The 14,738-nt window shown below is 36.6% G+C and overlaps 1 protein-coding gene across 2 annotated transcripts in view; it reads left to right on the forward strand.

The window, feature by feature from the left end:
* The window catches only part of AHCYL1 (S-adenosylhomocysteine hydrolase-like protein 1), a 40,099-nt gene continuing 25,361 nt past the window's right edge, over nt 1-14,738 (forward strand). The window contains exons 1-2 of one of the 2 annotated variants that reach the window (XM_051213215.1): nt 1-524; nt 563-641. In XM_051213215.1, coding sequence (XP_051069171.1) covers nt 423-524; nt 563-641 — 181 coding nt within the window. In that variant the 5' untranslated portion in view covers nt 1-422. Of the gene's footprint in view, nt 525-562; nt 642-5,927; nt 6,325-14,738 lie in introns of those variants that run through there. The other variant, XM_035731641.2, reaches the window with a different exon arrangement.

Consider the following 14,738-nt stretch of genomic DNA (forward strand, 5'->3'; position numbering starts at 1 on the left):
ATCCTAAACAGTTCTGGGCATCCCCTTAAACACAAAACTTAGCGGGAACACCCATAAACTGGAGACACAACTCAGAAGAACGGATTGTAGGCACACCTTCTACTCCTCAAGAGCAGTCAAATGTTGGAATTAGATTCCGATTGACATAGCCCGAGCGACCTTCCAGGGGTCCTTTGAAAGCAACCCAGATATATTCTTAAGGACCAAGGATAGTATCTCATCATAATTTACTAATTCTTTGTTTCTATTTTTCGTCAAATACACCTAGGTTCTTATCTAGAGGCATCTGTAATCCACTGCTACTGGATACGGAAGCCCGTTATCAAAAGTTTTTATTCCGTTCATAATTATTTGAACCATTTGAAATTTTCGAAGGTCGCTGCGTTGGCGGCATTTCCGGATGACAGTCACATCGCGTGATAATGAGTAGTGTACAGATGAAGAACGTGGACAAGGTACTGGAAGTGTCATCCACTCCAATACCCTCTAGAGGATGTAATTCTGGCTATGAGGAGCAAACGAAGGTAAGTTGGCGATATTTTCATCACGAGTTTTTGCTTAGGATTCGCGTCTCATATTATCATCAGCTAAGAAAAGATTGTCTAGTAAATCAAACTCAGAAACCGGAAGCTTCGACTCAGGTATTTTTAAAAAAATTATTTTTTTTACTAATTAGCTATTTAATGTAACAAAACTACTATCCCGTTTTATTAAAACGTGTACTTATGGTTCTCTAAATGTCAGTAATTGTGTTTATAATAGGTCCGTATTATAAACGTCTATTTCACTTGTCTACTTTGTTTTTCTTAAGTTCTGCCTAAACTAATTTTTTTGGCTGTAATATTGCAGCGCTTTGCACAATTTTCTCAGTTATGAGTCTCAATATATAATGGAAACTGCGATATTGTTATTTTCATGTAAAATAAAACCCGGTCTTCATAAAAGGTTTAATACTTTCACAAGATTCGTTTCATTACTCCTTGTAAACTGAAAAATGGCTATCAACGTGGTCTATTAGAATTTGTTTGCACTTACTCAAATGTTGACGTATTATTACAAAATGACCACGACTTCACGTTATCCTACCATACGGTGATAAAGTTAACATACTAAGTTACCATAGACGTGAGTATACAGTAATGCATATGAAAATACTCAATAAGAACAGAGGAAAGCATGATGATATTACGTGGGGTTTTAGTTTGGTAGTCTGATTTGATTTTTCAGAAGTCAAATTAGTCTCGAAATGAAAATATGTGGGAGTTATACTCTTTCTTGTTCACATAGATATAAAAATAATTGTTTTTCATCGTGTAACTATTCAGAAATATTGATCTAACTTAGTATGATCATTTGTAACTGGTTGTTTATTAGTTATCTGCGTAATGATATACATACGGTTTGGAACAGTCGTACCAGTTCAATTTTTTGTACGAGTATGGTATTAGGACGAAATTAAAATAACTGACGGATTTGTTTAGATAATCAAAAAACAATATTAGAAAGTGCAAACAGTTTCGACATAGCGAATCTATTAAAGTCCTCTAACGGCTGCTCTGCTTGTGAATCTAAGAAACGACATACAAATCCGCTTATATAGACAAATCACTCGCTTTATCGAATCCCTATGAGGACCAAGGTTGGTTTTTAGGAGTTCTCATACTATTCTTGGTTAGGCTTTCGGATTTAGGGTTAGGATTGAAAGGTTTAAGTTTGGATTTTCATCATCGGCTGAAATCAGTTATAATGCAAGAAACTGCCTTGTAGTTGCATAGCTATAAAAATCTTAAAAGGCACTATAATTAGTTCGTCCATAAACTATAATGCTGATAGGTCGATGTTTATTTTTGAACCAAGATTGAAATTTAAGAATGGTATTTATTTGCTTGCTATATAAAATATACTGAAAAGGGATTGAACATTTAGTATGTTTAATAATATCACGTTTACTCCATTGTAGCGGAAATAGTTTTTCGTCACCATTTTAGATTTTCTGAGCACTATAGAAAAATATTTTTACTGCTTGTCATACTTGCTAACGTGATAGTCGCGTTCTTGGTTCTGATTAGTTCGCCCCTAAACTGTACTTTCGCCCAATGTTTCGCAATTTATAGCACGAGAACTTAAGGTCGATAACAACAGCGAAACTAAGTTAGGCGAAAATAGTGAATGGATGTCATTAAGTTATTGGCTCATAAGATGTTTATAATCAGAATGAACATGAAAGATAAGCACATCTGATCATAGTAAAAGCTTATGAGTCATGATTTGTGTAGTCGTAGTCATTTTTTAAACCGGAATCCACTGGTCAAAGTACTATGTGGCTATTTGACTGTATGTATTCTAATCGTCTTCTTTTGGTGCTTAGCCACGTTTTTCATATTAAAATAAGCTACTATTTAAGATCATCGGTACTATTGATTTCGACTTTTCTATTGGATGTTTGTAAACAATCCCTGATCGATCAGTGCCTTTATTTGTCTTTTCATTTCCAAACTACTGAACGTTTTTTACACTTAAAACTGATAGAACCATATAATAAATGTTAGCAACCTTTTATTTATGAGGATGCATTATCTAGACGTTGGGACTGCATGCTAAAAACACTGTCCTTGTTTCTCATGTTTGGTTTTGTTGATATACACTACTCATTTATCCCTAAAGAATCAATTTCACCCATTTTCTATGCTTGATATATTTATTTGTTTATTTAGTATACAGCCTTTTCCTTCTACATCTCCATAATATTACCAGTTCATTTTGTGTGGGGAATTATTTCGATCCCCTGTTGTATCGGAATTGTCAGGTGTAGTAAGTAGATAAAAATGAAGATCATTTGTTGGGTGGATTTTTAAGCGCGGAAATAATACAGCCCTTTAAGTAAATCCCACTTTTGTTCAATTGACAAGTAACTAACCATATATGAAATCCTAGCTGTTTTCACACCGTCCACTGCCTAAAGACTCCGCAATGTCATGATAAACGAAAAGGCTGTCATTTTGTGCACGTCATTAAACTGGTACCTTTTTTTTAGCTCCTCATAGGTCTATTTGTAACAACCAAGGGTTGTGTGGTAAATGTTTTCGACATAGCACAGTTAAGTTTTGGTCAATGAGTCATATATAGCAGTAGACCTGGTACGACTATTTTGGTTCAATTCGCTGCACTATGCAGCACATCGAAGGAGGAAATTAACAATGTGAGGGGTCAAGAAAGTGAAAACTATCAGTCATTGCGATAAGCGTACATTTGAAATAATGTTCAAAAGCAACAAAACTAAGAATGAGAAATATGAAGTGAAATCAAGCTTATATTTTAAAAAGAAATAGAAAATAAATTTGTCTTTGCTACTGTAACTGACATTAGTTATGTCACAACATTAGCGACTTCGAATTATGATTAACTCGGTAGTTTACATCTACCGACTCGGCGCAAAATCCCTTATCCAGAATTCCAGTAAGTTATGAGGGATTTCAACCCACCCATCACGTAAATGTTGGATTGAAATCAGTTGAAGGCCAGCTGTCATTTTTCATGAAGCGCAAATAAGAATCGGTTTCACTTAAACGATACCGTAGTAAACTCGATTGCAGCTTCACGAATCGTTTCGCTTTGAAAATTAAGTTTTGAACTCTTTATAACGTTTCTATTTCTGTCGGTTTGGCCTGGTGGATTGTGTGGATTATCACTTAATCATAGAATTTCATGAGGCATACATATGGACGATAAAACCTGGCGATCGGAATTTACTTTTGATTTGAAAATAGTAAGGCTGTTCGAGCACGTGTGGCGCATATATATTGGCGCTCTCTTGTACCAATATTTATGTGTTCAAATAAATAAATAAAAGCACGTCTAAGCCATTGGTAGCGAGTAACTTGAGTTTCGTGACGTAAACTTTGAGATTGACTTTTGAACAATTATTAATCTTCAGACACAATTGAAACACTGGGTTTATAACTTCGAAAGACAATTCAGTTGATCTATTGCTCAAGTAACTTCCACCAAAACTGTTGTATGACCACTGAGTAATCAACATTAACCCACCTAATTTCATGAATTTTTAAAAAATCAAATGAATTTCTTGTCGTAAAACTGCGTGAGTTGTTTCTCAAGATATTGCTGATTTCTACTGTTTATCGTTTCATAATGGAACGATTGTTATGTCAGTCTTCAGAAAAAGTCTGATTAACAAACGACTGTCACCCAGCTATAATAAAAACATTTCAGGAGTGGTGGTGATATGCATCGGCTTTTGTTGTCCCACATCATCTATTGGACTAAGGAAAATTTGAAGAGTGATTTGGAATTGCGTTACTTGTAGAGTGGACGATATTTCTACACGTCAAATAACAGATAAAGTTACTGTGTTTCAGTCTGTTTTGTATAACCGTATGGGTGTGAAGTATGGTCTTTAAAAGTAGAAGACTTACGTAGGTTGTAGGCTTGTAATCGTAAGTATCTTCATGGCGTTGGTCGCGTTTTGTGGAATGACCGAATAAATAATGTGGAGGTTAGACATTAGGCACTAGGTAAAGATGATTGCGGTTGTAGATCTTGATCGACTAAGGTGGTTGAAACGTGTCTTATGTGTCTTACCACCACCTACCTTGACCAACGTTTGTTGATGTTGATGAATATTGCCTGGGCGTGGCTAAACCAAGGCCTATCGTCAGCCAAAGTAATTGACTGTTCGTCTGAGTTATATTGGTGGATGCAGACCACCTGGTTGACATCTACACGGTAACTTAAATCGGTGGTTGAAAAATTTTGTGATGACTCAGAATTGCTTGGAATGTTCCAGATTCATGCACTCTGTGTTTTCTTGTTTTTTTTTTATATCTAGTATCCATTTATACATATTCTTCCACTCTGTCTTTTAGAACTATATTTTTAATACTATCTGATTATCATTGCTAATATAGCAATTCTGGTTCTTCGCCATTTATCTTGTCAAGTCCACCTCGTCTTCTTATACGATATGGGAACTTAGATGAACGAACATTCGGGCCAGGCTCTACGTTAATGACTGTCTGTTGACCACTTTCGTAGTGTGTGGATTAGAAAGTGTACAATACTTGTTAAGAAGGGCACAAATAACTGTATCGCGCGTTTCTTGTTATTGCATCTAATGTCTTTGAAAAGACGTATCCAACGTACCTCTGAGCTTTTGTATGCAAGTATTAGGTCTACAGTCAGTTAAAAACTTATGGTTAGTTTAACACTGAAATATGATTTCCATTTTTAGCAAATCAAATAGCAAATTTTGTAGGTTGTTCATTGTTTTGACATTTTCATATCTGTAATCTTGTTACGCTATTTTCTCAACAGGAAATAGTGAATCATCAAAAATTATAAAGTGACTTTTTAATTTGATAATTAGTCCTAATTTAGTACCATACATATACCCCGGTATAAAATTTACGCCTTTTGTGCTTATTAATGGTATGAATGTTGACCTGTTTACTCAGTAATATATTTTAAAGCCGCTTAGAAATACTTACCATCCAATGATTTATTTTTCTTGAGCTTGGTTTTATATTGCTATTCATGTGCTGATGCTCTCCGTGCAGACAAGTTTCATTTGAGCATACACGCTGCTATATGGTTTTTGTTTGTGTAACTATCCTCACACACTTCTACAGCAAATTTAATTAATTAAATTTTTACCACTTCATTTACTAGTTTCCTGTTTCTACCTCTTATTGGCTGCATCTAAATCTCCAATGTTAGAAGATATAAAATCAAACTAACCTCTTTTCATTTAATTTTTGACCATTCAGGAAATTTTATCCGACCAACAAAACACATGTCTGTCTCACTTTTTCATCATTTTTGGAAAATACACCCATAAATAATAAGCATAGATGTAAACACACACGGATTTTGGTTAACAGAAGTAGTTCTTTTTTCTTTATTTCATTAGCGGCATTTATTGACTTTAACAAAAAAATTCCTAGCGTTTTTTACTTAATACATGAGAAATTGTTATGTCGGAATCAACAAGTAATAAATGTAACGTTGAAGAACGTGGATCAAATAATACTAATCCTTCACAGTCAGATCAACTTGCTTTCACTTCTAGTCAAGTTACTCTAAAAGCATTTGATAGCATTGATTCTGGTGACGTATCGACTGATGACCTGCCTAAACTTTGTTCACCTGGGTCTCGTTTAGTACCAGCTGGAAGCCTGACTAACAGTGATAGTACTTCAAGCTATAAAAGTCGAGAGAAACGTCGTTCTAGTGTCCTAATTGACAAACGAGCCTATCATCAAAATCAACATCCCTCTTTGTCTTCAATTTCATCCGGTCAAGATGACTGTGAGTGTTTATTTTTATCTTACTCCTTTATTCTGCAATTTTAAAATGTAGGCACAACTCCCCGTTTACGTCCACAAAAGGGAGTTTTCTAATTGAAACGATACTTTTTATGAAGCGCTTTCTTTTTTTTCGGATCCCACTACAAGAATTAATTAATTTTCCATTACTGATACACGTCTTTTAACTAGTATTTCAAATTCTTATAAGATTAGGACGTAGCATTTGTTATTTTCTGTTGAACTGGTAAATTTGGTGATATTAGAAAAAAGTTTGACCGAGTTAATAATAATTATTCTTTTGTCAATTTGTAACAGTTGGAACTAAATTTCAGGTTGTTTGCAAAATGTACCAAAGTGTTACGATACAAACATGACGTCAGTTCAAAAATTACCAATTGTTAATTATTCATATTTTTCACCCTATTTTAATTACTTATAAACTTTTTAGATTTACTTGGTTCTAATTTAACAACGGATTAAGTCATGTCTACTTATTATTTAGTTGATATTTTTTCTGTACTTATCGGTTAGAAGAGTGATTATTTTGTTTGAGTTGGCTAATTATAGTTGGTGTTATGCTATTTAATTAGGTCCTACTTGGGTAGTTAAGTCATGAACAAGTTAAATTCAGTCCACAATTATATTTGGATGACTTTTTAATAATTCAGTTTCGTTCATAGATTCTTTTTCATTGTATATTTATTTCATACCTGGATGGTTTTAATGCATCAGATTAGTAGTTTCAAACATACTCTACTAATAATTTTTAAAACGGTACTATATATATATATATATATATATATATATATATATATATATATATATATATACCGACCGTTGCTGCTACCTTGACGTGGTGGTTCAGCTTGCCTTTCGTGATGAACCAATCGGGCTGTACTGTATGGAACAATCGTTACTCAAGGTCCTACTATGCCAAGCAGGTCAGTTGAAGGACCGTAAAACTATATGCAGCAAACCCATAGTCCGAGGGCGAAGTTGTACTGCTGACCGTACAGAGGTGTGACAGCAGTAAGGTGTTTCCTTTAGACAACCAGCATAACAGTGATGCTACCTTCCCACAAAGGAAATATGGGGTTAGAAAAGGTCGACACTAAAAATGCACACCTCGTCTTATCCCGCAGATATCCGTCTCCTTCCATTAGGTCTCAACAAGTACGGAGCTAACACAAAAATTGCCCACAAAATGGTTGCGTGTGACTGGCCTCAAGCAATTGTCGCTTGGACACTGCAGTCACGCTCTCAGGTCACTAATACCAACTCATTTTTTTTCAGGTACCTCTCGAAGAACCATTTCACAGTGTGGGCAACCGTAAAGTAGTAACCGTCCTTATACCTCTGACAGCACTCAAAACCACTATTTATTTATTTGAACACATAAATATTGGTACAAAGGGGCATCGGATACATATGTGCTACACAAGCCACTTGATTTGTATGTGGGCTGTGATACTGTCTGGGTGCCAGACCGAAGCAAGTGGTTTCCTTAGGGGGCCACGCCCGGAGCCTTCGACCTAAAGGTCTGATCTACAAAGCAGTGGCGCAACGTCAGGAGACTCAGTTCCATGGTAGCCGGTGACCAACAATAGGTTCATACGCCATTTGTTCCCTCAAGATCCTGGAGCGCATGTGCACCATTGATTTGGAATCAGGGTTTTCCAACTCCTTTAGGTGGATCCTCCATATCCACCAAACCGGTTAAAGCGCTGAGCATTCGCCTTTCGTCCTTCCCATTTCGTAAACAACACTCCCGCCACAAGAAGGCGGTGAGTAGGACTTCCCTGGCAGTGGCTGTATACGTGTGGCCATATGAGAGCATTCGGGGGCTACAATAACAGGGGGGTCACATTTATATAGCATACAATTCTCTTTGAACCTAGTACACAACAATACCATCATGCACTTTCCCATCGCCTTTGATAGGTCAGGCAACCTGAAAGTCACGAGATCACCATCTGGGCATACGACAGGCTATGTACCTCTCTATTCATAATCGATTACCCTCTTCGATTCCTATTATTCCTCCTACCTCAGTTTTTAACTCTAAATGTCATCTTCGACTTCCTCCTCAAATGTCACCATGGCCAACGATTCTAGCGAGCAAAATACTGTGCCAGGTTTACCTAAACCTAGCTGCGAACTACCACATTGGATCCAAACTACTGACTAATAAAGTGTAAAGAAAATCGCTAGTTGATTTTATATATCACCTTGTGTATCCTACTAACGTTGTAACATTTCATATTGACACCAAATCTATATTGAAATCAGTATACAAATAAAATTGTTAAACATGTCAAATTAAGTGTTTTTTTTAAAAAAAACATCTATTGATTTGTTTATTGATTTCACATCAATTGATTCTCAATAAAATTCCTATTTGATTATTAATTTTACGTGAATCCCTGTACTCATCATTATGTGTTAACTTAGAAATTTGTTCATTCTATAAGTTAGAAAATCTTTCTATTTTTGAAATTTTTCAACATAATCGTAAAATCAGATTTTATCAGTCTTATAGTAGATTATTTCTATGAATTCTATTGTAAAATTTTGTTTTAACCATTTCAATTCCATTTAGGATGAACATAATTTATACTGTTTCTTATTTTTCGAGAATGTCATAAATAGCATCATATAGCTGTATTTATTAAACAAGGAATGAAATCACATAGTTTGCTTTTGAAATTCTATCACGAATAGTTTCATTGAATTTTTGATTTTGACAATTGAACTGTTAGCCGTTTATTATGAGATCTAAATAAACGTTTCTACTTTAAATCAGTCTGTATTTATCTAAGTATTTTGTACTGATAGATATCATTGTAGAGCCTGAGACAAAAATGTATGGATTCACCTAACCACATTTCAAAGCAGCACACAGAGGAAATCCAGAGAATAGATAGGCCTTATTAGAAAATAAGGAATAAGTCAAATGTAATCCATATATTAGAGATGAAGAGTTTACAAAGCAAATGCAACGGTATCGTCGTGATCAATTTTTCAATCTTAACACTTCAGTTTCATTTTGACTATATCACATATAAGAACTACTAACCTGAAGATATTTAAATTATGTAATTCATTACGCAGTTCTATTTATAGCCTCAGTGGGTCGTAAATGATTGTATTGTATTACATAAACTTTTTGAGGGCTCCTTACTCGGACTCTACTAATCGAGCCAGAGCTTATGGCGAACTGACATCTGATTTCGCAACCTCAAGTGGTGTCCGGCAAGCCTGTCCACTATCTCCATTTTTATTCGATTTCATCACAGACCTACTGCTGGAAATAACGTTCTCGTCGTCTGAATTTTTGGGCATTGACCTCCTTCCAGGAAGTCCACTTATCGACTTAGAATACGCAGATGACATAGTCCTGTTTGGTGAAGACGCTGATAAAATGCAGTGTTTTGGTAGCACTGAACAACAATGCCAGGATGTTTGAGATGGGTTTCTTTTCCTCTAAATGCAAGTTATTGCTCCAGGATTGGCCTGCGTCAACACCTGAACTAAGGATAGGGAGTGAAGTAGTCGAACGCGTCGACTACTCCACTTATCTGATCAACCCTAATGGGTTGGTGTCTGACAAAATTTCTCCATGGATTCAGAGAGTTCGTTTGGCTTTTTCCAACTTATGTCACCTATGGCGAAGGCGAGATATCCGTCTATCAACTAAGGGACGAGCATACCGCGCGGCAGTTCGTTCTGTTCTACTTTACGGCTGCGATGCGTGGCCATTAATGTTAGAAGATACTTGTAAGCTACTAGTATTTGACCACAGCTGCCTGAGAAGTGTTGCTCGCATCTGCTGGGATCATCGGGTAAGTAATAGTGAGGTTAGACGCAGGGTATTAGGAAATGATGGTAAATCACTTGATGAGGTTTTGAATCTCCATCGACTGAGATGGTTTGGCCACGTGTTACGTATGCCCGAACACCGATTATCTCGACACACAATGCTGACTAGTTTGGAGATGGATGGAAGAAAGTTAGGGGCGGTCAAACCAAAACATTACATCAGTCCCTGAAGCCACTAACTTCTGGTCTGAGCCATGTTGGTAGATGCAGACTACTTGGTTGGGGTCCGCGTGACTATCGTAACAAGTGGTTGGATACTCTTGGTGACATGGCTCAGAACCGGTCACAATGGTGTAGGTGTATACACTTTTTGTCCTCCCTTAAACCATGAGATCAAATTTACTTTATATCTTTCCTTCTACGAACTGATTCTTTCTCTCTGTATCATGTCATTATATGCAGTTCTTTTTTCTATATATTAATATAATTGAAATAGCTACTTTTATGATTGTGGTTTTCATCCTGTTGTGCCAATGAGGTGTGGCAAGATGGGCCGATGCATATACGTGCCTGGTCCTACATTGCAGCAGATTGACTATTGTATTACTGATTTGATGAAGGTTCATATCTATTTGTTACAGTTACTTTGAATCGTTTCTTTATTATCGTTAGTTTTTGTGTTTAAAAAATTAAATTTTATAAACGCTATTAATTGTATCATATTGTTCGTTTTTGTATTTCGGCATCTGGACTGTAATGTGTTTCTTAATGTGTGTCTTGTTATAACCTAATTTTGTATAAAAAAACATATTCGTTCAAATGAACTGAGCTTATGGTAGGTAGTTGTTTATAAAAAAATTTATGTGGATCATACTGTCTAACTTGTTACATCTGAATATCAATCATAAACAATTAATTCTTCATAACAGTAATGAGGTAATATTATTCATTTCTCGTTCATTGACTAGGTCTAAATATTTTGAAATACATGTGGAAATCGAAAACAGTTTACTTTCTGACAATGTACTAAATAAACTATGACTTTTTTTTACTGAATAACCGGATTCAATTTGTATTCTACTCACCACGTCGTCTAGTCCATAATAATCAGTCAGTTAATCTATCTACAGAATATTGGTTCATAAGTAATGGATTAATAGGTGTTGTATTGCTTTCTCATTTCATGCAAAGTGTATGCTCTTCAGTGGAAGTGACATTAGAACACGTTCCGATCAAGCTTTATGTACCCATAATGGAATAGAGCTTTAAACTTCAGTTTTAAGTACTGGTTTGTGGTATATTGTAAACCAGTATTTTTCCCAACTCCCGTCATTTATACTTAGAAAACAATATGCTTATAAAAATATATTTTCAATTTAAATCGTACGGCAGTAACGATGTTGCTTGATTTCATGCTTTCAGATAAAAAATAGCACACACAAAGATACATAAATACTCTTGTTTTTCATTCGTGATTAAAAAGCCATTTTTTAATGGATCAATACACAATACCCTTGAAAAGTTCACTCTTGTAGATATTGTTTTGCTTGTTCTCAATGTTAAACTATCGATCTGGAAATTAATAACTGATTTTAAGAGATGCACATCCTTGTTCGTTGTTTTTTCGTAAACTTTGAGTCCTCTTCGTTCCAGTATGAAATATACCCGTTCATTTCCATATCTGTAAAACTTAGACTATATAAGTCAGCATATTTTAGTTAATAAGTGAACTGTTAGCGATGTTTAAAAGTCAATGTCACACTTCAATTATTAGTGCTGAGTTAATGTTTCTCAAGTTAATTTTAGAATAAATGATTTGACATTACGATGCACTCACTGTATGCAGTATTAAATGATAGTAAATAGAGTTTGATTTGGGATTAATAATAATTCAGTGATAAGTTTTATTCATACAGTTTTCAATACCTAGGGAGTTATTATTGAACTATTCCTTACTTACTTCCGCCTGTTACTCCTAGTGGAGCATAGGCCGCCGGCCAGCATTCTCTAACCCACTCTGTCCTGGGCCTTCTTTTCTAGTTCCATCCAATTCTTGTTCATTTTTCTCATGTCTATTTCCATTTCCCGGCGTAATATGTTCTTCGGTCTTCCTCTTTTCCTTTGGCCTTGAGGATTCCATGTGAGAACTTGTCTTGTGACGCAGTTGGGTGCTTTCCTCAATGTGTGTCCTATCCACTTCTAGCGCTTCTTCCTGATTTCTTCCTCCACTGGGATCCGGTTTGTTCTCTCCCACAGTAGGTCGTTACTGATAGTGTCCGGCCAACGTGTTATATCCGGTGAAGATTAAATTACAGGTAACTTCCGAGGACTATTCATGGACTAATATTCTATAAATATTCTTATTGTATAACTACTCAACAATTACACTATGTATATTTATATTCCTTTTATGATAAGCTTTATTTTGACCTATAATTTATTATTGTACGATTTACGGTTCTTAAGTTATGTTCAGTTTATTAACTACTGCCTCCCACATTCACAGCCACTTCTTGGGCTTATTTGTGTACAAATATTATTTCCTGTTTTATGGTACGTTGCGGTCTGTGTGATTGATATATAAACCAAGTATGCATGAAATAAACGATTCGATTCATATTCGGAAGCTGGTATTGTATTCTGGACTCAAGTGGAAGGGCTCGGAGGACATAGGACCAATAAGGACGCTAAACTGCCCACACCGGTTGAACGTCATTGGTTGGCCTAGTGTGAAGATTCGTATAAGTCGTACTCGGATTGGTAGATAAGTCGTGTGATAGAAAAGTCAGACATCCAAGGTCATAACACAACGGATCCGAAGTATTTTGCGTAGACAACTGTTAATAAAGCCTTGTATCTTCTGGATGATGGCTTTCGTAGTTCTCTAGGTTTCCGCCCCATACAGTAAAACTGTTTTGACATTTGTATTGAAAATCCTGACTATAGTGTTGACTTGTGGACAGCTGTTTTCAGTTCAAAATGTTCTCCAGTTGTAACTATGCTGCTCTTGCTTCACCGATATGCGCCTCCACATCTGCATCAGATCCACCGTACACACCAATGATGCTGCCCAGATATGTAAAGGTTTTTACATCTTCCAATTCTTCTCCGTCAATTGTGATTGGGTTGGTGTATGCTGTGTTGTATCGGAGAATCTTACTTTTCCCTTTGTGTATATTGAGACCTACTGCTGCTGAGGCTGCTGCTACACTGGTCGTCTTCTCCTATATTTGCTGTTGCGTTTGCGAGTTGGATTTGTCAACTGTCCTCCATGCACGATTTTGCAGTTTAATCCATCATAGGAATCCTGTGTGATATTGACTATCTTCTGAGGCACGTCGTAGTTTCGAAGAAGCTTCCATAGTGTTGTTCTGTCCACTCTATCAAATGCTTTTTCGTAGTCAATGAAGTTGATGTGGAGTGATTAATTCCGTTCAATTGATTATTACACAGTGATCCGTGGAGTTGCGATTTGGTCTGTACACGACCGATCGTTACGGAATCCAGCCTGTTAGCTTCAAATTTGGGCGTCTACGGACTCCTTCATTTTGTTTAACAATACTCTGTTGAAGACTTTTCGTGGTATTGAGAGAAGAGTGATACCCCTGTAGTTATCACACTTGCTGAGATCACCTTTCTTTAGTATCTTGATGAGGTGTCCTTCTTTCCAGTCTTTTGGTACTTATTCCTCATCCCAAATCTTATTGAGGAGAATGTGGAGTATCCTTGCAGTTACCGCTACGTCTGCTTTCAGTGCTTCTGCTGGAATGTTGTCTGGTTCTGCTGCTTTGCCACTCTTGATTTGTCTGATGGCCATGCTGATTTCTTCAACTGTTGGTGGGCCAACATTGATTGAGAGGTCCGTGGGTGCTGCTTCGATGTTGGGTGGGTTCAGTGGGGCTGGCCGATTTAAGAGTTCTTTGACGTGTTCTACCCACCTGTTTCGTTGCTTTTCAATGTTGGTGATTACCTTGCCTTCCTTGCTTTTCACTGGTCGTTCTGGTTTACCCTGATTTCCTGACAGTTTCTTTGTTTTGTCATACAGTTGTTCACGTTTCCTTCTCTTGCAACCTTTTCCGCCGTCACTGCTAGATCTTCCACATATTTACGTTTGTCGGTTCTGTTGCTCCTCTTCACTTGATTGTTTACTTCTGTGTATCAGCTTGTCAGCTTGCCTTGGCTTTCTCTGCTCTTGTTCGGCTGGTATTGATCGCTGCTTTCCTGTTCCTCCTTTCTTGAATCTTATCCAGTGTATCAACAGTGATCTATTCCTTGTGATGGTGCTTCTTATGACCCAGGACCTCATGACATGTTAAAGTGATTGCCTCTTTGATCCCCTTCCAGTTGCTCTTCATAGTAGTTTCTTCTCCATTGAGTAGATCACGAAAGGCTTGGAATCTGTTGCTGAGGTCTATCTTGAATTTGTTGAGTTTGTTAGTATCCTGAAGAAATGCCATATTGAACTTTTGTGATATTGTCCGCCCCGTTGTCCAGTGTTTCTCGAGTTTCAATTTCGTCTTGGCGACCAGCAAGTGATGATCTGATGCTATATCAGCTCCTCTCTTGGTTTTCACGTTCTCCATCGTCCTTCTGTAC

The sequence above is a fragment of the Schistosoma haematobium genome, chromosome 3, assembly GCF_000699445.3.
Source record: "Schistosoma haematobium chromosome 3, whole genome shotgun sequence".
Classification (NCBI taxonomy): domain Eukaryota; kingdom Metazoa; phylum Platyhelminthes; class Trematoda; order Strigeidida; family Schistosomatidae; genus Schistosoma; species Schistosoma haematobium.